Source organism: Colletes latitarsis, chromosome 8, assembly GCF_051014445.1.
Source record: "Colletes latitarsis isolate SP2378_abdomen chromosome 8, iyColLati1, whole genome shotgun sequence".
NCBI classification, from domain to species: Eukaryota; Metazoa; Arthropoda; class Insecta; order Hymenoptera; family Colletidae; genus Colletes; species Colletes latitarsis.
The window spans coordinates 13,446,000-13,473,321 of record NC_135141.1 but is presented as its reverse complement, the minus strand read 5'-3'; the positions used below and the strand labels follow the sequence as shown (position 1 = coordinate 13,473,321).

The 27,322-nt window shown below is 34.6% G+C and overlaps 1 protein-coding gene across 2 annotated transcripts in view; it reads right to left on the bottom strand.

The window, feature by feature from the left end:
- The window catches only part of Kibra (WW and C2 domain containing protein kibra), a 239,783-nt gene that overhangs the window by 62,079 nt on the left and 150,382 nt on the right, over positions 1-27,322 (bottom strand). For both annotated transcript variants that reach the window (XM_076771501.1, XM_076771500.1), the window contains exons 5-9: positions 9,469-9,577; positions 5,370-5,529; positions 2,383-3,909; positions 941-1,027; positions 9-198 (exon numbers count right to left, since the gene is read on the bottom strand). In XM_076771501.1, the coding sequence (XP_076627616.1) occupies positions 9-198; positions 941-1,027; positions 2,383-3,909; positions 5,370-5,529; positions 9,469-9,577 (2,073 nt within the window). The remainder of the gene's footprint in view (positions 1-8; positions 199-940; positions 1,028-2,382; positions 3,910-5,369; positions 5,530-9,468; positions 9,578-27,322) is intronic.

Genomic DNA, 27,322 nt, shown 5'->3' with positions numbered 1-27,322 from the left:
GCACGTACCAAGCACTCCTCAGACTCATTGCCTGTACACCAAACGTTAACTTGCAGCGTCTTCGTATACAGCTTATTAAGTGGTACAGCAATCGGGAATGTTTCACCGAAGGTTGGTTTGTGCAAATCCACGACAGGTTTTGTACAACACATGTGATTAATGGGTGGTTGCATCGGAAGTAATGCAGCTTTTATGTACCTAAATAAAAACAAAGAGAGAACTGTTATTTTCATGATCCTCGCAAGAGCTGTAGCCAGGACGGAGTAAATGGGGAGTTTGTCCCCATAACTACTATAATTGGCTTTGTGGTAAATTTTACAAATTTACGTGCATCGGTTTTTAACAACTATCGGCACAATTCTACCCAACAAAAGCTCCTATTATCGAAAATTGTAAAGAAAAAAGAATCCATGTTGTTCAAACCCATGCTGCTGAAGGGTCAATTGTATCTACAACTTAGAAAAAGTACATTCGAGAACCTGTTTGCAGGATATTTGTCCATCAGTATAATTAGTAAAACACAATGTAACAGTTCGTTTGAAATGTACACATCAATCTTACTTATTCAATACGTTTTGCAACAGTTTTGTTACCTGGCGAAATCTGCGCAGCACGTGGCCGTGGCACACCAAATGAATACTACACTTAATTAATTTGAACACAAAACTTATATTTTTAAATTTACATTTAAGCACGCGCAACTTCAGTTCAACGTAACCTTACACGACAGTTCGAAGCAAAACACTCCAGAAGAAGGAGACACACACGCGGTGACCCCCCGTATTTATACATGTATCATCCCCCACCAGGGATACCAACTGTTGAATATGGAACTAGTGTTGAGATGTAGTGATTTTTATTTAAAATGTATATTAACGTTTACTTTTGTACGCACTAACGAGATCTAAATTATATGTAAATACGAGTAAATTATACTCACACTTGCGCGTTGTTAGGAATAAAAAGGGCAGCCAGGTTTCGCGCACGTTCGATGCCAACATGAAGTAGACCGTCGCACACGGAATATCTAAATAAATCAATACTTTTCTATAATCATCTCCGTTTATAACACTATATGTTTACACAGGAATTGCATTTTACTTTCTAATGTAAAAAACAGAACTGTAGACCAGTGATTCTTAAACTTTTTTCGACAGACCTCTTTTGCCAGTCTAACGGAGATCATGGGGGCCTCTTTCTATACAATGTTTCTCAAAATAATGTTCTTAAACACATATTAGTTAAATCAATGTTTTTCAATCCTGTTTCGCTCCTGTCTTACCGTAACAAATAAAAACTATTCCGGTTAACAAAAAAATTGTTTTTTTCCATCTTTTTGGTAATTCCTTAAAACAAATATCCTGCCTTTGTACTGGCGAATTGTTTAAAAAACTGAAGAAATATGATAACATAGCCCCATTCGTCTTCTTAACGGACAATCTTTTTAAAAACACGATCACTTTAAAATTGGCCCAATAAAAAAGGACGAGGCGGCAGTACCTGTCACTTGCTTGAAAGATTAAGAATTTTATTCGTTATTCGAAAATAAAATTTTCCTAACTCTGTGCATAATGATACATGTATACAGGGAGTTAGGCCATCCCTGGGAAAAATTTTAACGGGAGATTCTAAAGGCCACAATAAGACGACAATGAAGAAAACCAATTTGTTGAACGAGGCTTCGTTAAAGAGTTATTAACGTTTAAAGTTCCGCCTGCAGAACGGCAATCTGCGAACAGCTGCGTACGCGTGATAGTGGTTCTCACTCAGAAAACTGTGAGCCTGTCGATACGTCACTAACAAGTAGAGTTTCTCATGCTGAGTGAGAACCACTATCGCCCACACACAGTTGTATGCAGGTTAGCAAGTGATAGTACTCACATCCGATGTAATTTTTCGGCTCATTTTTATGGAGCTCCAGAACTTATTATCATTGGAATCATTAGAATCATTAGAATCCTTCAATCCGTTCAGAAGTTATAATGTTTTTAAACATACGCATGAAATTTCAGGATAAAATTCCAACCTCACATTATATTTTTAAAAAAGAATTTTTTTCTCGAAAATGCGTAGGATTTCGGGGGTATGTGTATTCACCAAAAATGATTGAAATTGTCCCCCAGAACCAAAAATAATTTTTAATTAACTTTTTAACGAAACTTCAGTCAAGAAATTGATATTCTTGATTTTCGTCTTATTTTGGCCTCTAGAATCTTCCATTAAAATTTCTCCCAGAGGTGGTCGAACACCCTGTATATCGAAAGTAAATATCGAAACATTCAACGAGCAAGTTCTCAGGCTCCCAGTAATCTACGTTCACGTTGGAGTCCGTGGTCGAAAAGTTAAGAACCACTGGTACACTGTGAAGAACAAGTAACAAACCTAAGCTTGATTTGCACTTGTGCCGTTTCCAAGCTCATCTCCCCGAGTGCTAACGAATCAACGTCACCGATTACTCCGGAAAGTCTTCTCCGATTAGACGCTTCGAAGACTCCTGAATCTCCTGCGACACTTTCGTCGGAAACAGCGGCCGAAACGGACCTGGTGTTTGTGCCGGAGCTACTGGCTCTCGAGCGAATTTCAGTGGGCGGTGGTGTCTCGCTAATGGGTGAAAGAGGCGGTGGTTCTTGCGAGGGTATCTGATGTTGTATAGCACTTACAGGCCTACCGAGACCGCTGCCTTGAGACATATTTCCCGACTGCAGTTCGACGGGCGGATGAGGACCACCAACTAGTTTAAGACGATCTTGCGAACCACTACACGACTGTTCCTGCGGTGGTAGTTGCTGCTGACTAAGTCTAAGTTCCGCCAATCGATCCTCCAATTGGTTTCCATCTAGGTGAACGATCGAGGAAGCCGAGGCTCTCTGATGCCGCCTCCTTTGCATTTCTATATGCTCGTAAGCGGGCGGTGGTCCCATCGGAGCGTTCTCATAAAGCGGCGAGACGGGCGGACTGACACTGGAGAGGCTCGATCTCGGCGACAAACTTGGCTGAGACCTGCCAGGCGACGGCGTGCTAACGAGATTATTTTGTTCCGAACCTCTGAGCAATCTCTCCACGCGCCTATGCAGGTCGACCATATCAACCGGACGTTCTTGCTGCGAGCTAACGGGGCCTAGACACTGCGGACCCCCGTAAATATCGGTGAAACTCAATCCAGAGCTTAGGGAACCTTTGCTGCTGGTCGTACTAAGACTACCCAGGCTAGAACTGCTGCTCACCGAGAGCGTGCTCGCGCTGAGCGTTTTCAATTGACCTTCGAGCATCGCCATCGAACGGAGAGCGTCCCTCAATTGTTGCAACAACAACTGTTTCTCCTCGTGAAGTCGGACGCGATCAGTTATGGTTTTGTTCGACAATTCGAGTGCATTGTTTAAGTCTTGTTCCAGGCGACGAATCTCGCTCTGAATCTTCTTCATATCCTGTTGCGTTCTCGTGCGCGGCGTAATACTTCGGAGTTCTCTGAGCAACTGTTCCTTTTCTTGAAAGAGCAACAGCTTGTCTTTGTCGCTCTCCGTCTGGCCGGGCGTTACCTTTTCCTCGAGGTCCGCCAATTGCTGCTGAATGTGCTGTATCCTTTTCCTTGCCTCGTCGTACTGCAACCTCATTCGCGCCATTTCGGCTAAACGCGTGCCGATCGGTATTAACTCGCCCGACAAATCAGTCTGGGACGCTGTGCTGAGCTTCTCTTGAGGTAAACTGAGCGTGCTTGCCTCGGGACTACCTTCGCACAGCTGCAATCTTGTTAACTCGTCCTTTAGTTTCGCTAAAGACTGCATCAATTCGGCTTTTTCTTTCTCGCCCGAGCTCAGGGACTTTTGAATATTACGAAGTTCTGTCATAATTGCCTGGGCCTCTGTGATATTGTAGCAACCTCCATGGTGTCCGCTTAGCTTCTGCTCGACGCTGTACAAGATTAAACATTCCGATTAAATCGAATGCGAGCACCGTGTAAGGTGTGTTCAAAAAATATAGAGCCACCCTGGGAAACATCGTATTTGATAAGAAATGGTTCCCAGTGTTTGCCTCCGATCGCTTTGCTTTTATTTCATTTTTGTCCCTTTTCATATTTACTGGTTGAAATCATTATAAAACTTGGTACAAACTTAAGTTTCGTTACAACTAGCTATATGGAATATGTTCTGCTCATCGATCACCCTTATCAAGGGACAAACTACCTCTACTCATTTAAATGTATATTACGATTAATGACTTGGAATTTATAAGAAAAGAATTTATGTTTTATAATGCCAAATTAGTGGCTTTATAATTGTGTATGTGGGGGGCGGCAACCATTGCTTTGATATCATAGAACATTATAATTTATACTTGCAAGATTTCTTATGGAATTTAAATGATTAGGGGTAGTTTATTCCTTAATGAGAGTGACTGATGGCTAGTTATAATGCAAATTACTCATTACTTTTTAGACACAACACGTACAGTATGATCTTTAAACTAACAATAAGATTTTTTGCACCTCATCTTCTAAATTTTGAGGAGTGGTTTCAATCTCTAAATATGAAAACGGGCAAAAATAAAAAAACATGTATCTCCTATTTTTCAATCTTGGGGATTTTCAGAAATGTGGAAACTATTCTATACTAGTGTTTGGTATAAATTAGGAAAAACGTAACAGTGTTGCTGTCATGTGTTTATTTTACGTGTATTTGTAGATTTTTGAGCAAAATAAACACTTTTAATCGGCATAGAGTATAAAAACGAAGGAATAGTATAAAAGCAAAATGTCCCAAGATAGGGTCAGCTATGATATTGGTAACAATGTTTGGCTTGGTATATCGTTTTGGTAAAATTGATATTCGATTTTAAGTGATTATCTTAAGAGAGATTATTTTATTAATTAAGAGATTATATTAAGAGACTCAACTTTGTTATAGATTTCCTCAGAGCAGTGAAAATTGTTAAGAAATAAAATTAAATTACTCGTTAGTTATTAGGTTTAGGTCTAGTACAGATCAACGCTTATTTTTTTACATTCCATGAACGCTTTCAAGATATTTGCAGGGAAACTCTGTTTTCTAAAATGGAAACCTTTTATTTATAATTTTGTATTCTATGCAAAAATTGTAGATGGCTGTAAGTATTAATTTCATCTGCTGAAAATCAGCATCAGAATATGACATTACTTAGAGGATGGCCTAATATAACTTCAAAGTGAACTGTTGGTAGAATTAGCTTAATACGTTTACTGTCAGACTTCTATCCAGATTCATTTTTTTTAATATCTTACGAATTAATTTGTTTAGCACCTGAGTGAAAACTCTTGTTAACCATATATGGTTAACATGGAGCTTAACATATAATCATTAAAAATAAATTTCTGAATAAGACAAACAATACAATACCTTGCAAGGGTGTCTACTCCTCGTTGCGTACAGTTCATTTCTGCTCGAATCTGTTCGAGTTCTCGTTTCAATCGAGAAACTCTGCTCCTTGCGAGAGCAACATCAGATTTTAAAAGGTCAGGATCGTACTTCGTGCTCAATGAACTCGAACTGGAGCATACTGGAAACAAAACGAACGAATAACAATTATATCTTTTAATATACATACTTTTATTACATCACGAGACTAAAAAACTAATCTTATTTTTATCCATTGATCCTTTCGCAGTTTAATAAAATTATGAAATATGGTTTAAAAAGTAAAAACTTCTTTTCAGATCAAAATTAGCTGTATTTGTTATAAATAGTCCATAAAAAAATGTTACGTATGTGTAGAGAGTGAGACGTGTCAAGTGGTAGAACCGGACAGAGGATGATTCTACATGTAAAAATAAGTAACTGTTAACTGGCGCAGCACGTGGCCGTGGCACACCAAATGCATACTACACTTTATTAATTTGAACACAAAACTTATATTTCTAAATTTACATTTAAATACGTGCAATTACAGTCAAACGTAATCTTACATAACAGTTCGCGGCAAAACACTCTAGAAGAAGGGGACGTACACGCGGTGACTCCCTCCCCCCTCGTATTTATACTTATCACATCCCCACCAGGGACACCAACTGCTGAATATACAACTAGTGTTGGGACATGGTGATTTTTATTCCAACAATAACAAAAAAAGAATAATATTTTTTCATTCGAGGCCTTGTTTACGAGAAAATTGATTGTTGTAAATATACTGTTTACTATCCATCCGTCCTATTATTAATTTTATTTCTGTTTCCCCCTATATTCCAATGTTGCAAAAAATTTATTCTAATTTTAAATTCATTTCTTTTGATAAATGTTATTTACCAAATATTTTGATTTCAAGTTGATTTATACAGGGTGTTCGGCCAACCCTGGCACAAATTTTAATGGGGGATTCTAGAGACCAAAATAAGACGAAAATCAAGAATACCAATTTGTTGATGGAGCCTTCGTTAAAAAGTTATTAACAATTGGATTCAAAAATTTTAAATCGTTCTGGAAAAATTATTTTCGGTTGCGGGGGTCAATTACAATCATTTTTGGTGAATAGACATACCCCCGAAATCCTACGCACTCTCGAGAAAAAAATTCCTTACTGAAAATCTAATTAAGTGCCTGAATTTCGCGAGGAAAAAAAAAAAATTTCAAATCGTTTTGGAAAAATTATTTGCAATTCCGGGGGTCAATTACAATCATTTTTTGTCAGTATACATAACCTCGAAATCCTACCCACTTTCGTAAAAAAAATTCGAAAAAGTGCCTAATTTTTTCGGCGAAAATAGAATTTTTGAAATCGTTCTAAAAAAATTATATTTAGCTGGGGGGGTCAAATACAATCATTTTTTGTGAATAGACATACCTCCAAAATCCTATCCACTTTCGAGAAAAAAATTCGAGAAGGTGTGAAATTTTTCGACGAGGGAAAAAAATTTCAAATCGTTTTGGAAAAATTATTTTCAGTTGCGGGGGTCAACTACAATCATTTTTTGTCATTACACATACCCCCGAAATCCTACCCACTTTCGTAAAAAAAATTCGAAAAAGTGCCTAATTTTTTCGGCGAAAATAGAATTTTTGAAATCGTTCTAAAAAAATTATATTTAGCTGGGGGGGTCAAATACAATCATTTTTTGTGAATAGACATACCTCCAAAATCCTATCCACTTTCGAGAAAAAAATTCGAGAAGGTGTGAAATTTTTCGACGAGGGAAAAAAATTTCAAATCGTTTTGGAAAAATTATTTTCAGTTGCGGGGGTCAACTACAATCATTTTTTGTCATTACACATACCCCCGAAATCCTACGCACTTTCGAGAAAAAAATTCCTTACTGAAAATCTAATTAGGTGCCTGAATTTTTCGAGGAAAATAAAAAAATTTCAAATCGTTTTGGAAAAATTATTTGCAATGCCGGGGGTCAATTACAATCATTTTTGGTCATTATACATAACCTCGAAATCCTACCCACTTTCGTAAAAAAAATTCGAAAAAGTGCCTAATTTTTTCGGCGAAAATAGAATTTTTGAAATCGTTCTAAAAAAATTATATTTAGCTAGGGGGGTCAAATACAATCATTTTTGGTGAATAGACATACCTCCGAAATCCTATCCACTTTCGAGAAAAAAATTCGAGAAAGTGTAAAATTTTTCGACGGGGGAAAAAAAATTTCAAATCGTTTTGGAAAAATTATTTTCAGTTGCGGGGGTCAATTACAATCATTTTTTGTCATTACACATACCCCCAAAATCCTACGCACTTTCGAGAAATATTCTTTACTGAAAATCTAATTAGGTGCCTAAATTTTTCGAGGAAAAAAAAAAAAATTTCAAATCGTTTTGGAAAAATTATTTGCAATTCCGGGGGTCAATTACAATCATTTTTTGTCATTATACATAACCTCGAAATCCTACCCACTTTCGTAAAAAAAATTCGAAAAAGTGCCTAATTTTTTCGGCGAAAATAGAATTTTTGAAATCGTTCTAAAAAAATTATATTTAGCTAGGGGGGTCAAATACAATCATTTTTGGTGAATAGACATACCTCCGAAATCCTATCCACTTTCGAGAAAAAAATTCGAGAAAGTGTAAAATTTTTCGACGGGGGAAAAAAAATTTCAAATCGTTTTGGAAAAATTATTTTCAGTTGCGGGGGTCAATTACAATCATTTTTTGTCATTACACATACCCCCAAAATCCTACGCACTTTCGAGAAATATTCTTTACTGAAAATCTAATTAGGTGCCTAAATTTTTCGAGGAAAAAAAAAAAAATTTCAAATCGTTTTGGAAAAATTATTTGCAATTCCGGGGGTCAATTACAATCATTTTTTGTCATTATACATAACCTCGAAATCCTACCCACTTTCGTAAAAAAAATTCGAAAAGGTGCCTAATTTTTTCGGCGAAAATAGAATTTTTGAAATCGTTCTAAAAAAATTATATTTAACTAGAGGCGTCAAATACAATCATTTTTGGTGAATAGACATACCTCCAAAATCCTACCAACTTTCGAGAAAAAAATTCCAGAAGATGTGAAATTTTTCGACGGGGGGAAAAGAATTTCAAATCGTTTTGGAAAAATTATTTTCAGTTGCGGGGGTCAATTACAATCATTTTTTGTCATTACACATACCCCCGAAATCCTACGCACTTTCGAGAAAAAAATTCCTTACTGAAAATCTAATTAGGTGCCTAAATTTTTCGAGGAAAAAAAAAATTTCAAATCGTTTTGGAAAAATTATTTGCAATTCCGGGGGTCAATTACAATCATTTTTTGTCATTATACATAACCTCGAAATCCTACCCACTTTCGTAAAAAAAATTCGAAAAGGTGCCTAATTTTTTCGGCGAAAATAGAATTTTTGAAATCGTTCTAAAAAAATTATATTTAGCTGGGGGGGTCAAATACAATCATTTTTTGTGAATAGACATACCCCCGAAATCCTGCACATTTTCGAGAAAAAAATTCAGTTCGGGCGGAACTTTAAACGTTAATAACATTTTAACCGAGTCTGTATCAACAAATTGGTATTCTTGATTTTCGTCTTATTTTGGCCTCTAGAATCTCCCACTAAAATTTTTCCCTGGAGTGGCCGAACACCCTGTATAAGTTATATGTAGCACTGTATTACCTTTGAAGTTGTTGACTAACTTATAATCATTATTAACAATTCGTCCCAATTTTTTACGTTAAATGATTATCAAGTTTAAATTGAGTTTGCAGTGAGGCGAATCGTGAGATCGGATCCAACCGCCGGGATTCGCCCCCACCGTCGAGATTTTGGGTTAGAAATTGGTACAATGGGTTTTCTTTCGATAAGCTATCGAATAATCGCACGTTCAATTTGGTTTGGGGGCACATTTGACACCCTTATTCGACTATACCCTTTCTATACAAATAATTGCAACCAACAATAATTATCACGACCCTCTAGGAAACCATTTAGATGAATTATCAGATTCTAGAATATTTCGAGCATTAAACAAATTCGGATAAATAACTATTATCATTAAGGTATACTCACAACTAGTACGCGATGCGCCTAGCGTCGTTAAAGCATTATTGAGATGATTGTACTCATCCTGTGCCAGACATAGCCTTTGTTGTTTTACATCGTAGATTTCCTTCTTCGCCTGTAACAGATAAACAAAGTCTCTGTAATCGAGCGTAATAAAGCGTACAATACCATAAAATTTAGTTGTAAATCGTATTCGCGTTAGAGAACGGATAAAGTTTGGAAGCTTATTTACTACGAAACACTTGAATCCATAAAAAATTGGTTATTAGTATACGTCGATTATTAATACACGTTTACTGCCACGATGGTCACTGATGACCAGCGCATAAAGCTTAAACTAACATCCTAACACTTGAAAAGTTCACGAGAAGAAAAGGGAAAATGTCAAGCTTTCATTTCTCAAAAAACAAAAATCCATTTTTTAACATAACGTCGAAAACTTTACTTTCTCATATCTACATCAAAATAAAACATTTTATTCTTCAGTTTATTACTATCTATACACTTCATTTCAAATGATATACAGGGTGTTCAGCCATACCTAGGAAAAATTTTAATGGGAGACTCTAGAGCCCCAAATAAGACGAAAGTCAAGAATATCAATTTGTTATTTTAATGGGAGATTCTAGAGACCAAAATAAGACGAAAATCAAGAATACCAATTTGTTGATCGAGGCTTCGTTAAAAAGTTATTAACGTTTAAAGTTCCGTCTGTAGAACGGCAATTTGAGAACAGCTGCGCACGCGTGATAGTGATTCTCACTCAGAAAACTGTAAGGCTGTCGATACGTCACTAAGTACAGTTTCTCATGCTGAATGAGAACTATCGCGCGCACGCAGCTGTGCGCAGGTTGCCTATCTACAGGCGGAACTTTAAACGTTAATAACTTTTTAACAAAGCCTCAATCAACAAATTGATATTCTTGATTTTCGTCTTATTTTGGCCTCTAGAATCTCTCATTAAAATTTTTCTCAGGGGTGGCCGAACACCCTGTATAACACATTAAGGGAGTATTGCTGTCTAGGCTGTCATTTCTTCGACCTTTTTTGTGATTTTTTTTTTAACGACAGGTAGGTTGTTTTGCAGTGACATTTTGCAGATATATTTATTTGCCTTATAGGTATGTACAGTATTTTTTTCATCAAAAAATATTAAAAATTGCAAGAGTTATAGCTTCTTGTTTAAAAAAACGCATTCAAACTGGATTAGATGATATTTGAAGATGTAGTAAACCGATTGACTTCAAATTTCGAGAGAATATTCAGCAGATACGCCCTTATAGCTGGAACTAGAGATTTAAAAAAATATTGAGTTTTACTATTTCTTTTGATACGCTAAAGACAAAAGAACGATTAACAAATAGAAATTCGATACTTGAAGCGTCGCCATTTCTTTATTTATCAGGATTTTGACTTATGTTTCATATATTTTATCTTATGGCTTACGACTTATGACTTCAACAATCCAATGAAAAAATGAGTTATTTAACGAACAAGAATAAAAATGCTTCACTTTACTCCTTGCTAATTTAAGGGAGTATTGCTGTTTAGGCTGTCATTTCTTCGACCTTTTTTGTGATTTTTTTTTTAACGACAGGTAGGTTGTTTTGCAGTGACATTTTGCAGATATATTTATTTGTCTTATACGTATGTATAGTATTTTTTTCATCAAAAAATGTTAAAAATTGCGAGAGTTATAGCTTCTTGTTTAAAAAAACGCACACAAACTGGATTAGATGATATTTGAAGATGTAGTAAACCGATTGACTTCAAATTTCGAGAGAATATTCAGCAGACGCGCCTTTATAGCTGGAACTAGAGATTTTAAAAAATATTGAGTTTTACTATTTTTTTTGATATGCTAAAGACAAGAGAACGATTAACAAATAGAAATTCGAAACTTGAAGCGTCGCCATTTCTTTATTTATCAGGATTTTGACTTATGTTTCATATATTTTATCTTATGGCTTATGACTTATGACTTCAACAATCCAATGAAAAAATGAGTTATCTAAATAAGATAAAAATGCTTCACTTTACTCCTTGCTAATTTAAGGGAGTATTGCTGTCTAGGCTGTCATTTCTTTGGCCTTTCTTTGTGATTTTTTTTTTAACGACAAGTAAGTTGTTTTGTAGTGTCATTTTGCAGATATATTTATTTGTCTTATAGGTATGTACAGTATTTTTTGCATAAAAAAATATTAAAAATTGCAAGAGTTATAGCTTCTTGTTTAGAAAAACGCATTCAAACTGGATTACATGATATTTCAAGATCTAGTAAACCGATTGACTTCAAATTTGGAGAGAATATTCAGCAGACGCGCTTTTATAGCTGGAACTAGGGATTTAAAAAAATATTGAGTTTTACTATTTTTTTTGATATGCTAAAGACAAAAGAACGATTAACAAATAGAAATTCGATACTTGAAACGTCGCCATTTCTTTATTTATCAGGATTTTGACTTCGCCCTGGTTCCTGCTATAACTACAACCTTCCTTATGAAGATACTTTAACCCCCTCTGTTTCAAATTATCTGGAATCCTGGAAGCCATTGGAGCACCTTTTCCAAAAGAGCCATTAAATAAGAAGTTACAATTCCCATGATTTTTAATATTTTTCCATGAAAAAAATATTGTACATGCTTATAAGATGGATAAATATATCTACAAAATCTCAGTACAAAACAACCTATCTATCGTTAAAAAAAAAATCACAAAAAGGGCAGTGAAATTAACAGTCTAGACAACAATACCTCCTTAAACTCTGAAAAACAAACATTATTTTTATCTCCATCTTTTCTTCATTGCACATATTAATTTCTTATAGCTGTAAAACTTAGGTAAAAGTTTTATTTCCAATGCACCATTAACCAGTAATAAAGCAAGCGCACAAAAGCATATAACAAAAATTTTGAACTTAACATTCGCTCTTTTTCTGTGGACATTCTTGTTCACATGATTCAACGTGTATGACAATTCATGTTAGTGTCGTTAGGAACGCAATAAAGTACACCGTTGACCCACCGAATATTTCTATTTTCCAATTTCTGCAAATGTCGAAAATATTTTTAGAGGTGAAAACAAGCGTGGCAGTCGACGTGTTAATGATATGAATGACTGATCCAAGTCCTGCATGGCAGACAATTGCAATGTCAGAGTTGTACATTGGATCTACGATCGATACGCGTATTTGGATAGTATTTTTCATAAATTCTTGCCTTTAGAATTGCACAGTATTTCCTAACGCGGTGTGCACGTCCAACAGGGGGGCAATTTCGAATATTTTAAGACAATTAGGAAACTGTACTGCATTTGTTTCTTTTTCTTCGTTTCAAGTTTCTGTTTATATTACACTTTTTCAGAATTTTAATTGATTATTAAACCCGGGGGGGGGGGGGGGGCATTGAAATCTTTGAAACATTGAGGCAGGGCAGGGTCCAAGAAAGCTGGGAAAACACAAGCTAGGATAACATATTGTTTTTTAACACAATCACGACATTAAACTTTAACAGAAGCAAATGAATGTCTGGTTTATACATGATGTCTCAGATCTAAATGGACAAATTTTGTCACAATAATCTCTGAGCCTAAATAAGAAGAAATGTTATGTAAATATACAGGGTGTTCGGCCACCCCTGGAAAAAATTTTAATGGGGTATTCTAGAGGTCAAAATAAGACGAAAATCAAGAATACCAATTTGTTGATGGAGGCTTCGTTAAAAAGTTATTAATAATTAAATTAAAAAATTTCAAATCGTTCTGGAAAAATTATTTTCGGTTGCGGGGGTCAATTACAATCATTTTTGGTCATTATACATACCCTCGAAATCCTATCCACTTTCGAGAAAAAGATTCGAAAAAGTGTGAAATTTTTTGACAGAAAAAAAAATTTCGAATCGTTTTGGAAAAATTATTTTCGGTTGCAGGGGTCAATTACAATCATTTTTGGTGAATAGACATACCCCCAAAATCCTGCGCATTTTCGAGAAAAAAATTCGGTACGGATGAAACTTTAAACGTTAATAACTTTTTAACGAAGCCTCAATCAACAAATTAGTATTCTTTATTTTTGTCTTATTTTGGCCTCTAGAATCTCCCATTAAAATTTTTCCCAGGGGCCTAGGAAAAACTGTAATAGGAGATTCTAGAGGCCAAAATAGGACGAAAATCAAGAATATCAATTTGTTGATTGAGATTTCGTTAAAAAGTTAATAAAAAATTAAATTAAAAATGAAAAATTATTTTTGGTTGCGGGGCACAATTACAATTATTTTTGGTGAATATACATACCCTGAAATCCTACCCACTTTCGAGAAAAAAATTCGAGTAAGTGCCTAAATTTTTCAACGAAAAAGAAAATTTTAAGTAATATAATAGTAGTTCAAATCGTTTTGGAAAAGTTATTTTCGGTTGCAGGGATCAAGTACAATCATTTTTGGTGATTATACATACCCCCGAAATCCTAATCATTTTCAAGAAAAAAATTTATTACTGGCGAAACTTTAAACGTTAATAACTTTTTAACGAAGCTTCCATCAACAAATTAGTATTCTTGATTTTTGTCTTATTTTGGCCGCTAGAATCTCCTATTACAATTTTTCCTAGGGGTGGCCGAACACCCTATATATTATAAGCAGTGCCATTATAAGTATGATATAAAAATTAAAATATTTTCCAAACTGATAATTTTCCATTTTAAGTGGTGTAGTATTTTTATCAGGGGATAACAAGTTGCACTAATTAATGCATTAAAAAATATGCAATTCTATTAGAAAAACAACTTGACCTTCACATATTCCTCAAAAGCACTCTCCTTTTACTTGAAACATTTTTTTGCTGTTGTCAACAATTTCAAAGATACTCGAGTAATTTAAATGGTTTGCTATGTATCGACTCCAACTTTGCAATTATTCGTTAATTCGATTGTTTCCCACAGTTTGAATAGTTCTCCACTAGTCTGAAAGTCTAGAATTTTTCTATAATAATCATGATATACAATTTCCTATCGTCCTGTAGAGCAGAAGAGTAACACCCGATGCATACGAATGGTGCATTGCTATTATATTTGTATGTTTTTCCTTGTTTTGTAATTAAAACAACCAAGAAAGAAAAAATAGAAAAGAATTTCTTGTATTTCATCTCGTTATGTGTTCGTTTGGAATTCAGTGCCATTGCTACTCTACTCTCATCGATACTACGATCAAATCTTTTCATAACAATATAATATTCTTAAAAAAATATGGAACCATGTTCCATTCTTGCTTATTAAAAGAACAGAAATCTAAATTCGTACGATCAAAACTGCTTGAACATGTGGAAGCCCAACGACGAACCAATATTTTCATTTTATATTTTTGTAATTGATGTCTACTACTTTCAAGTAATTTTAAATATAAATACAAAATTTGTCTATAGGGATTTACTGGTGAAAATATTACTTTGGAAAATGGTCGTAACTATTCCATTTGGTCAACGTGAACATGAAATTATTCGTCGTGTGGTTTTTGTTATCTCTTTTTGACACTCCTCCATAATAAGGTCGTTGTTTCCTTTACCATTATACGATTATGTACTATCCCAGCTCTTGTTTTTCATTATTATAGATTAAGCATGTACAATCTATTTAATTTGTTCCCAAAGACACGAGAAATATGCTAGAACTGCACTGCATCCTAAAAAAATGTTGTTTGTTTGATGAGATTGATTAACACTGACACTGATAGATACTGTTCGCGACTGGATAAACTAAAAGCAGTAACACGTTCATAAGCATATAACCATGTTCATACCGAGTAAAATAGTTTTTGTTTATTCGTTTTATTAGATAAGCAGAATAGTTGGAGTCGTGGCAACTGTGAAAACATGTTCAACAAAAGGAACTTTATCAAAGCAACTGTATCTTCAACAGTTTTAAATATTTCAACACGAAATAAATTGTGCATGTTTTTTAAATATAAACCAAAACCATGCGACAAAAGTGTCATAACTTTTTTTAAAATTCCAAAACATAAAAAATTGACGTCTATACTACAAATACCCCGTCAAAACATCGTGCAACGTCGCGTGCTCCACATCATGATCCAACTCGTATCAGGGGCTTTCCAGATAACTAAAACACCACCAGTTGGTTCGAGAACACATACGAATTTTTACTAAATTTTTCTTCGAAAATGAAAACGGACTTGTTGCACAATGGAAAGCACTGAATATTTTGCACCTCACTATCTTCGAAAATTTCACTTTTCGATAGATTTCGATACGAAAAGAAAAGAAAAAAGGATAAATACACGATGTAGGAATCGTCGAACCCTTACAAATTCACAATAATAGTATGCAGTGGCGTCGTCGTCGTCGTGTTTATAGCACTGCTCCCAGTAAAACCTCTGAATCTGCTCGTCGTTTTCGTAATCGTTGTGATAGCACATTTTCATTCGATATTGGGAAACGACGTTCTCGTAAAGCTGTTCTTGGTGATAGGGCTGCTCGGAGGAACGTTGTCGTTGGGTGTACTGTTGCCGTTGCTGTTCCAAGCGTTGATGATGCGCGTGCTGATGATAATTGTCAACGTAGGTGCGGTATTGGTGCGCTGGTACAAGTATGCAGAGCGTATACTGACGGTCCATACCGAGTACCCAGTAGAATAAACACAGTACACGGTGGTTATTCTTCTTGGTCGTTTGTCGTCGTCGTTGTGTTGTTGTTGTTGTTGTTATTATTATTGTCACCGTCGTTGTCGCTGTCGTCGTCGTCGTCCTCGTCGTCGTCGTCCTTGTCGTCGTCGTCGTCGTCCTCGTCGTCCTCGTCGTCCTCGTCGTCCTCGTCGTCGTCCTTGTCGTCGTCGTCGTCCTCGTCGTCGTCGTCGTCGTCGTCGTCGTCGTCTTCTCCTTCTTCCTGTTCTCCTTCTCCTTTCCCCCTTCTTCTTCTTCTGCTTCTTCCTCTTCTATCCCGTCGGACGTGTATCTCCTCTTCTCTTCACCTCATCTTCGCGAAGGCCTTCTCGAGACTGGCCGGTTTACGGGGCCCGAAATTCCAATCCCCACCTCTGTGGGTCTCAATTTTTAAGGGATCCCACCTTTTTTCCTCTTTTTGCCTTCTCTTTCTTCGTTTCTTGTACCACAGGCTCGATCCTCTCTTCCTCTCCTCCACTTTTCCATCCTGCTTTTACCTATTACCCTTCCCCCACCATATCTAACAACCTTCTTTTTTATTCTTCTATTTCTCTCCCTCTCTCGATCCCTCCTCAGCGCTCCCCGATCTTCTGCCTCTTTTACACTCGGGCACATACGAACTGACTCGATCTCCGTATACACGATCCCTCCTAGCCTCTCTTTCCGTCTGCTCCTCCGTGGTCTTTTCATTTATCTCGCTTCAACCACGATGGCCTCAAGTGGCTGTTTCTTACCCGTTGCAAAAAGGCAGGCTTCATCTGGACGCCCTGCAGTACCGTCGTAACCGAACCCTTGTGCCCCCACTCTTCTGTTTCCTCTTCTATTATTCTCTCATCTTCCATTTGATATCCAGCCTTTTCCTCGCCCACGCTACCTACGCTTTCCCTACCGAATGCTTTCACTAGTCATGGAATTTCGAGCACTTCCAATCGGTACATATCCAAATACCCATTTATATGCAGAAAAATTCGGAACAATTCAAATACAGGGTGCTAGGCCACCCCTATGAAAAATTCTAATGGGAGATTCTAGAAGCCACAATAAGACGAAACTCAAGAATACTAATTTGTTCATTAAGGCTTCGTTAAAAAGTTATTGACGTTTAAAATTCCGCCCGTACTGAATTTTTTTCTTGAAAATGGTTAGGATTTCGGGGGTATGTCTATTCACCAAAAATGATTGTAATTGACTCCTGCAACCGAAAATAATTTTTCCAAAACGATTTGAAATTTTTTTTTTTCGTATATATACTCGAATTTTTTTCTAGAAAATGGATGAAATTTCAGGGGTATGTGTATTCACTAAAAATGATTGTAACTGACCCCCGCAACCAAAAATATTTTTTTCAGAATGATTTGAAATTTTTTAATAACTTTTTAACGAAGTCTCGATCAAGAAATTGATATTCTTGATTTTCGTTTTATTTTGACCTCTAAAATCTCCCAATAAAATTTTTTTATGTATAATTCAAAGTTTACAACTCTTCAAAGTCCCTAAAATTAAAATTTTATATCGCGAATTTAGTATAGCCGAAATAATAATCGAATATTATAATTTAATATAAATAATTTATATAATATAATTTAATATAAATTATAATTTAATATAAATTATAATATAATTTATAATATTAAATTATATTATAAATTCTAATATAATTTATATTATAATTTAATAAAAATCGAATTGCATTAATAATTCAGCCTTTTGAGTATTTTCATCGCAGGTAAAATCTAGAGATTTTATCTCTAAATCTTATCTTATCTTAAAATTTCAAATCTTTAGATTTTACCTGCGATGAAAATACCCAAAAGGCTAAATTATTAATATTGATAAAAATTTTGTAATTGTCATTTACTGAAGTTACCGTATACGATACATTTCCATGTTCGAATCGATTCTGTTATACAACTGCTATCGAAATCTATCAAGATCTATCAATAGTTCTAAGCTTCGAATCATATTCGAATTGATACGAATTTTCATAGTCATAAAAACTTGGAAACATTTCAAAGCTGAGATTCGAATAGCCTATTAGCTTTTACATACAAACTTCGAATAACGAATGAAAGATAAACAGCTGATTATCTGTTACTCGTTAAATAAAAATAAAAATATCAATTATAAAATCGAATATTTCACAATGAAGAAATAAATATTTATTCATTCGATCGAATAAATGTCACGAATAAATTACTATACGTTTACGATTTCATACGATTTCATACCTTGAAACCTTGTTATCTTTTATTTAAGAACCTCCGTAAATTTATTTAATATTTTTCTCTATATTTTCTAAATTTTCTACGACTAAATTCTACGATATTAAACATTATCGACCACTAATGCGTGTTAAAATAATTTTCTGCAGAGTAGGCGATTTTAATCATGTAAAATTATTTTAAAAGACACATGATAAAACCGTGATTATGTTCAAAAGCAAGAATATCGTTATCCGAAAAACTATCAAGAAAAAAGAGAAATCTGGTTTTTGATCACCAATGTGTTAATACGTTTAGAATCACAAGCGTTACGTAGATTATTTTTTAATCGTGAAGATAATAATGAGAATTATTTCTGAAAATCCTAGTCTCCTCAAAATCTATGATAATGTATACGACACGAATGGTCAATCAACCGCATAGAAAGAAATACATAAACACCGTCGGGTCGAAAAGGGTTAATATATTAAACGTTACGACGAGCGTAACCTCGCCATTGTGAAAGTTAAGGATATATGGAAGAGTTGGACTCGTAATTGTACGCCAAGGGTTTAAAACGGAAATATAATAAATAATAACTGATCGCAGTGTGGGGAAGTTTCCAGCCAAAATATCCGAACGTTAAAATGCGACGGGTTCGGTTCTGAAATTCCACCGTCATATTCATCATCGGGACTACCCCCGAGGGCGTAAATTTTTTTGTCGGTAATGCGGAATGTCGTGGTATGCAGGTTCGAATTGCGGGGCGCTGCGGAGCGAACTCACGATCCTGTCGTTGGCGAAGCTCAGCCTGTAAGGAACGAAAAAGAGTGGTGGGGGGGATAGACTAGGGGGTTGTGAAGTGGGAGAAGAGGGCCTGGCGAGGTCACGGTACGACCCTGCTGAACGTGGTTCCAATCACGGACTCTGGTCGGTAGTAGAACCGACCTTGAGTCGCGCATTATGCCTCGTCCTTGTTGGAATTTCTGGGACCACTACTGGCCCATCAGCCGTGTCTCTGAACATCTAAGAGCAGGCTCGATGGACCTTGGTATATGTCCCCTCTCCTCCAGAATGCCCACTCTGTAGCAGTAGTGATGGAACCAATTCTCTTTCCTTGTCCGTATTTTTCATTTTTTCAAAAACACCGACGCACCATCCGAATAGAAGGCGTTTAAAGACATCCAACATTCGTTGATATATGTTTAGTTAAATTTGCCTATTCGTTTTTCGATGGAAGTTTACTCGAATAATTGAATACACAGCACCGAAGTTAGTAACGTTTTAATATCTTTATTTAACGTATACGGTATTCAGTCGTTTATCGTGTGATTCTATAGTGATTTAGTAGAATGTACGAAACATTCGATCCCCGTTGAACAATTAGAAGCATCAGATCAATTCCATCGCTATTCCATGCGCCAGAGAATTTCTCCCCTCCACGGCACTTTCTTCTACCTCCGTGCCACCTCACCACCCCAAATCCTCCGAAGGACCCCACCCTAGGTCCCGCGCGCATATTTCTCGGTCCACACTATTATTGTCGGAGGCTCCGCAGATGCTATCGAGTACGAGCCGGTTCGCTCGCCTTGCGGAAAGAGGCTTTTATTTTTTTCACATTCCTCGCCTTCTCTTCTTCCTTCTCGTACTTAACCTTCGCAAGCCAAGATCTTCTTACCTTCATTCTATCCTTGAATCTCCCTATGTACCTATCATTTTGTTGTTTTTCCACGAAACACCGAGTCGTTTCCTTTTCATTCCATACCATATCCCGAAATCTCTTCCGCTTTGGGCGCTTTTTCCACATTCTTAGTAGACTCGATGCACCCATTACACAATGCTTTGGATCTTCAATAACACCAACTAAATTATTATCATCTATACCTTTTTCGTTATCAATGAAACGGTTTTAGGGGATTTCCGAGGCGTCGAATCTGACTTTGCTATTAATTCCTCTTTTTTACTAAGGAATAACGAACCATCCTTATAATTGAGCCCATAATTATGAAAGTGGTCTAAGTGAAAACTTAAAAAAAATTAGCTTATCAGTTATTTCACGCCACACTATTTTAAACTAAATTAATTAAATGCAATTTTTACGATATGTAACAGTGGTTGTAATTTCAACATTATATGGAATTCATTTAATGTTTATTATGAAAATGGCCTAAGTAAAAAAGAAATTATACAGGATGTTCGGCCATCCCTGGGAAAAATTTTAATGGGAGATTCTAACGAAAATCAAGAATACCAATTTGTTGTTGGAAGCTTCGTAAAAAAGATATTAACGTTCAAAGTTCCGCTCGTAATGAATTTTTTTCTTAAAAATGGTTAGGATTTCGGGGGTATGTCTAATCACCAAAAATGATTGTAATTGAGCCCCGCAACCGAAAATAATTTTTCCAAAACGATTTGAAACTTTTTTTATCCGTCGAAAAATTTCACACCTCGAATTTTTTTCTTGAAAATGGTTAGGATTTCGGGGGTATGTCTAATCACCAAAAATAACTGTACTTGACCCCTGTAACCGAAAATAATTTCTCTAGAACTACTTAAAATTTTGTTTTATTTTATTTTGCGAGGTCAAGGAAGAGCTTTTTCAATATTGTCAGAATTTCTACATATACTTCACTAAAATACGCGTTTTTTTGCATTTCGAAAAATTAAAATCCTCCAATTCGTTTAGAAGATATGACATTTTAAAGATTCGCATGAAATTTCAAGGAAGCATTTCTGGCCTCACATTAGATATTCGAAAAGAATTTTTTTCTCGAAAGTGCGTAGGATTTCGGGGTACGTCTATTCACCAGAAATGCTTGTAATTGACCCGTGTAACTATATATAATTTTATTTAGTATGATTTGAAATTTTTTAATTTCTCCTAAAAATTTCTGTAGCTTCTCGAATTTTTTTTTCAAAAATGGGTAGGATTTCAGGGGTATGTCTAATGACCAAAAATGATTGTAATTAACCTCCGCAAATGAAAATAATTTTTCCAGAACGATTTGAAACATCTTTGTTTTTGGCTGAAAAATTTAGGCACCCCCTTGTCGATTTTCCTTAAAAATTTGTTTTTCATTTTTAATAAATTTCTTTGACACTCCAACGAAAAGTTGTCTAATACTTTTTTGTAGGTATCCATGGGCTCCGTCTTAGAAAACAATTTCAGTGAGATACCTTTACTATTGTAGGAGTTATGGCCATCTGAAGATTGGACCAATTTTAATGAGTTTTTTTTATTTTGCGAGGTCAAGGAAGAGCTTTTTCAATATTGTCAGAATTTCTACATATACTTCACTAAAATACGCGTTGTTTGCATTTCGAAAAATTAAAATCCTCCAATTCGTTTAAAAGTTATGACATTTTAAAGATTCGCATGAAATTTCAAGGAAGCATTTCTGGCCTCACGTTAGATTTTCGGTAAAGAATTTTTTTCTCGAAAGTGCGTAGGATTTCGGGGGTATGTCTATTCACCAGAAATGCTTGTAAATGACCCGTGTAACTAAATACATATAATTTGTTTAGTATGATTTGAAATTTTTTAATTTCTCCTGAAAATTTCAGTAGCTTCTCGAATTTTTTTCTCGAAAAAGGGTAGAATTTCAGGGGTATGTGTAATGACCAAAAATGATTGCAATAATTTCTTCAGAATGATTTGAAATTTTTTAATTTAATAACTTTTTAACGAAGCCTCAATCAAGAATTTGATATTCTTGATTTTCGTCTTATTTTGGCCTCTAAAGTATCCCATTAAAATTTTTCCCATGGGTGGCTACTCGAACACTCTGTATAAACATAACCTTAAAATAGCACGTGGACCTCTTTGGCGCATTTTTGAACTATACAATAAAACGAGAAATGACAATCAAACAATAATAGAACCGACCATACTTTCCGGTCTTCTTAACAATATATGGAATTCATTTAGTTGTATTTTGAAAGTGCATTAATTCAGTTGGGCTCTTCCAAACTAATTATTGGCGAAGAAATAATTTATGTATTTTATCATTATGTCAACAGTGGATCTATAGAAAAGTATTTAATACTGAACTCAAGGAGGTATTGCTGTCTAGACTGTCAATTTCACGGTCCTTTCTGTTTTTTTTTTCTAATGATAGGTAGGCTGTTTTGTATTGAGACTTTCTAGATATATTTATTCATTTTACAAGCATATATAATACTTTTTTTCGTGGAAAAATATTAAAAATCGTGGGAATTGTAACTTGTTATTTAATGGCTCTTTTGGAAAAGGTGCTCCAATGGCTTCCAGGATTCCAGATAATTTGAACCAGAGGGGGTTCAAGTATCTTCATAAGGAAGGTTGTAGCAGGAACTAGGGAGAAGTCAAAATCCTGATAAATAAAGAAATGGCGACGCTTCAAGTTTCGAATTTCTATTTGTTAATCGTTCTTTTGTCTTTAGCATATCAAAAAAAATAGTAAAACTCAATATTTTTTAAAATCTCTAGTTCTAGCTATAAAGGCGTGTCTGCTGAATATTCTCTCGAAATTTGAAGTCAATCGGTCTGCTAAATCTTGAAATATCATGTAAGCCAGTTTAAATGCGTTTTTTTAAACAAGAAGCTATAACTCTCGCAATTTTTAATATTTTTTGATGAAAAAAATACTGTACATACCTATAAGACGACTAAATATATCTGCAAAATGTCACTACAAACCAACCTACCTGTCGTTAAAAAAAAAATCACAAAAAAGGTCGAAGAAATGACAGCCTAGACAGCAATACTCCCTTAAATTAGCAAGGAGTAAAGTGAAGCATTTTTATCTTATTTAAATAACTCATTTTTTCATCGCATTTTTGAAGTCATAAGTCATAAGCCATAAGATAAAAAATATGAAACATAAGTCAAAATCCTGATAAATAAAGAAATGGCGACGCTTCAAGTTTCAAATTTCTATTTGTTAATCGTTCTATTGTCTTTAGCGTATCGAAAAAAATAGTAAAACTCAATATTTTTTTAAATTTCTAGTTCCAGCTCTAAAGGCGTGTCTGCTGAATATTCTCTCCAAATTTGAAGTCAATCGGTCTGCTAGATCTTGAAATATCATGTAAGCCAGTTTAAATGCGTTTTTTTAAACAAGAAGCTATAACTTTCGCAATTTTTAATATTTTTTGATGAAAAAAATACTGTACATACCTATAAGACGAATAAATATATCTGCAAAATGTCACTACAAACCAACCTACCTGTCGTTAAAAAAAAAATCACAAAAAAGGTCGAAGAAATGACAGCCTAGACAGCAATACTCCCTTAAATTAGCAAGGAGTAAAGTGAAGCATTTTTATCTTTGTTAAATAACTCATTTTTTCATGGGATTTTGGAAGTCATAAGTCATAAGCCATAAGATAAAAAATATGAAACATAAGTCAAAATCCTGATAAATAAAGAAATGGCGATGCTTCAAGTATCGAATTTCTATTTGTTAATCGTTCTATTGTCTTTAGCGTATCAAAAAAAAATAGTAAAATTCAATATTTTTTTAAATCTCTAGTTCCAGCTATAAAGGCGTGTCTGCTGAATATTCTCTCCAAATTTGAAGTAAATCGGTTTGCTACATCTTGAAATATCATGTAAGCCAGTTTAAATGCGCTTTTTTAAACAAGAAGCTATAACTCTCGCAATTTTTAATATTTTTTGATGAAAAAAATACTGTACATACCTATAAGACGAATAAATATATCTGCAAAATGTCACTACAAAACAACCTACCTGTCGTTAAAAAAAAAATCACAAAGATAGGCCAAAAAAACGACAGCCTAGACAGCAATACTTCTTTAATTTAAATTACCATGCTCCTCGAAATGACACGTGCCAAAAATGTGATTTACTGAAGGGAAAAATCGGAACATGCAGTAACGAGGAAGAAAAGTTACATCTTACAATTAGACAAAGCCATGATTTACATTTGCAAAATGCCGAACGAACTAGGAATTGTCTTGCAGAAGACCAGAAAAAAGCAAAATAAAATCTCAAGGAATATTATGGATTCTCATTTGATTTGCAAAAAGCACTCCCCTATCCAAAAATTTCTGTTTCGTTAGCGATTATTATAAGCGAAATATGTACCTATACATCTTTCCATGATGACAATGTCTAGATGTACTATATAGGGTGTTCGGCCACCCCTGGGAAAAATTTTAATGGGGGATTCTAGAGGCCAAAATAAAACGAAAATTAAGAATACTAATTTGTTGATGGAGGCTTCGTTAAAAAGTTATTAACGCTTAAAGTTCCGCCAGTACTGAATTTTTTTCTTGAAAATGCGCAAGATTTCAGGGGTATGTCAAATCACCAAAAATGATTGAAATTGTCCCCCGCAGCAGAAAATAATTTTTCCAAAACGATTTGAAATTTTTTTTTTTCGTCGAAAAATTTCACACCTCGAATTTTTTTCTAGAAAGTGGGTAGGATTTCGGGGGTATGTCTATTCACCAAAAATGATTGTAATTGTCCCCCGCAACCGAAAATAATTTTTCCAGAACGATTTGAAACTTTTCAATTTCGTCGAAAAATTTAGGCACCACCAACTCGTCGATTTTTCTTAAAAATTCGTTTTTGATTTTTAATAATTTCGCTTGACGTCCTACAGAAAAGTTGTTTAATACTTTTTTGTAGGTACCTATGGGCTCTGCTTCAGAAAAAAGTTTCATTGAAATATATTCACTATTATAGGAGTTATGCCTGTTTGAAAATTGGACCATTTTTATGGGGTTTTTCTAACATTACGAGGTCAAGGAACACCCTTTCCAATATTTTTATAATTGTTACATATTCTACACTAAAATACGCGGCGTTTGGCTGTTTGAACATTAAAATCATCCAATCCGTTCAGATGTTATGGTGTTTTAAAGATTCGCATGAAATTTACGGAAAGCATTTTTGGCCTGAAATTATATTTTCGGTAAGGAATTTTTTTTCTCGAAAATGGTTAGGAATTCGAGGGTATGTCTATTGACCAAAAATTATTACAATTAGTTCCTGCAATTAAAAATAATTTTTTTAGAACGATTTAAAATTTTTTTAATTTGTTGAAAAATTTCACACCTACCCGAATTTTTTTCTCGAAACTGGGTAGAATTTCTATTAATGGGGGTATGTCTATTGACCAAAAATGATTGTAATTGCACCCTGCAATCGAAAATAATTTTTCCAGAATGATTTGAAACTTGTCAATTTCACTGAAAAATTTGTCCATCTTCCTGAATTTTTTTCTTGAAAATGTGGAGGATTTCGGAGGTATGTATATTCACAAAAAAATAATTGTTATTGACCTCCGTAAGTAAAAATGATTTTTTCAGAAGGATTTGAAATTTTTTAATTTCGTCGAAAAATTTCTGTACCTAACCCCCCCTTGTCGATTTTTCTTAAAAATTCGTTTTTGATTTTCAATCAATGTGTTTCACGCTGTACGGAGAAGTTGTCTAATACTTTTTTGTAGGTACCTATGAGCTCTGCTCCAGAAAAAAATTCCATTCCAATTTATTCACTATTGCAGGAGTTATGGCAGTTTGAAAATTGGATCATTCTTATGGAGGTTTTCTCACTTTGCGAGGTCAAGGACCAACTTTTCGAATACTTTCGCGATTTGTACATATTCTCCATCAAAATACGCGTAGTTTGCTTTTTTAATCATTAAAATCGTCCAATCCGTTCAGAAGTTATGGTCTTTTAAAGATTCGCATGAAATTTTAGGGAAGCATTTTTGGCCTGAAATTATATTTTCGGTAAGGAATTTTTTTCTCGAAAATGGTTAGGATTTTGAGGGTATGTCTATTAACCAAAAATTATTATAATTGGTCCCTGCAATCAGAAATAATTTTTTTAGAACGATTTGAAACATCTTTGTTTTTGACTGAAAAATTTAGGCACCCCCTTGTCGATTTTCCTTAAAAATTTGTTTTTCATTTTTAATAAATTTCTTTGACACTCCAACGAAAAGTTGTCTAATACTTTTTTGTAGGTATCCATGGGCTCCGTCTTAGAAAACAATTTCAGTGAGATACCTTTACTATTGTAGGAGTTATGGCAGTTTTTAAAATTGAACCATTTTTATGGGGTTTTTCTAACTTTACAGTGTCAAGGAACAACTTTTTCAATATTGTTAGAATTCCTACATATTCTTCACCAAAATACGCGTCGTTTGCCGTTTGAAAAATTAAAATCCTCCAATCCGTTCAGAAGTTATAATATTTTCAATTTACGAATGAAGTTACGAGGTACCATTTCTGGCCAATACATTATATTTTCGGTTAGGAATTTTTTTCTCGAAGACGCATAGGATTTCGGGTGTATGTCTATTCACCAAAAATGATTGTAATTAACCCCTGCAACTAAAAATAATTTTTTCATAGTGATTTGAAATTTTTTAATTGAATTTTTTAATAACTTTTTAATGAAACCTCAGTCAAGAAATTGATATTCCTAATTTTCGTCTTATTTTCGCCTCTAAAATCTCCCATTAAAATTTCTCCCAGAGGTGGTCGAACACCCTGTATATACGATTATTGTAAAACTACATAAACTATAATTGCATTGACATATTTTAGACTTGTATGTTATTAAAAAACTTTTTTACGAACTCTTTTACGTAGTTTCACATTTCATTTTCCACAAAAGTAATGCTATCTCATATTACCATCCCATTTTCTAGATGCTTGATTTTGCATCAATCTATTAATTCGTAAGTTTTATAAGGTCCAGAATATTTACATTCATGCAGCTTATTTTACAAGAAATTCTCTAACTGTATTCATTAACATTATTTAGTTTCGAGTATTCTGAGAATCTCCAGGTTAAAAAATAAAAAGGATATCTCGCATTCCTGCCACTTCCTCCAGTAGTAGTAATAGTAGTAGCTGCAGTTATGGTAGCAATAGTAATCGTAATAGTAGTAGGTAATGTAATGATAATAGCACTGATAGTTTTAATAGTAATAATAATACAAGCAGTAGTAATAGCAATAATATTCT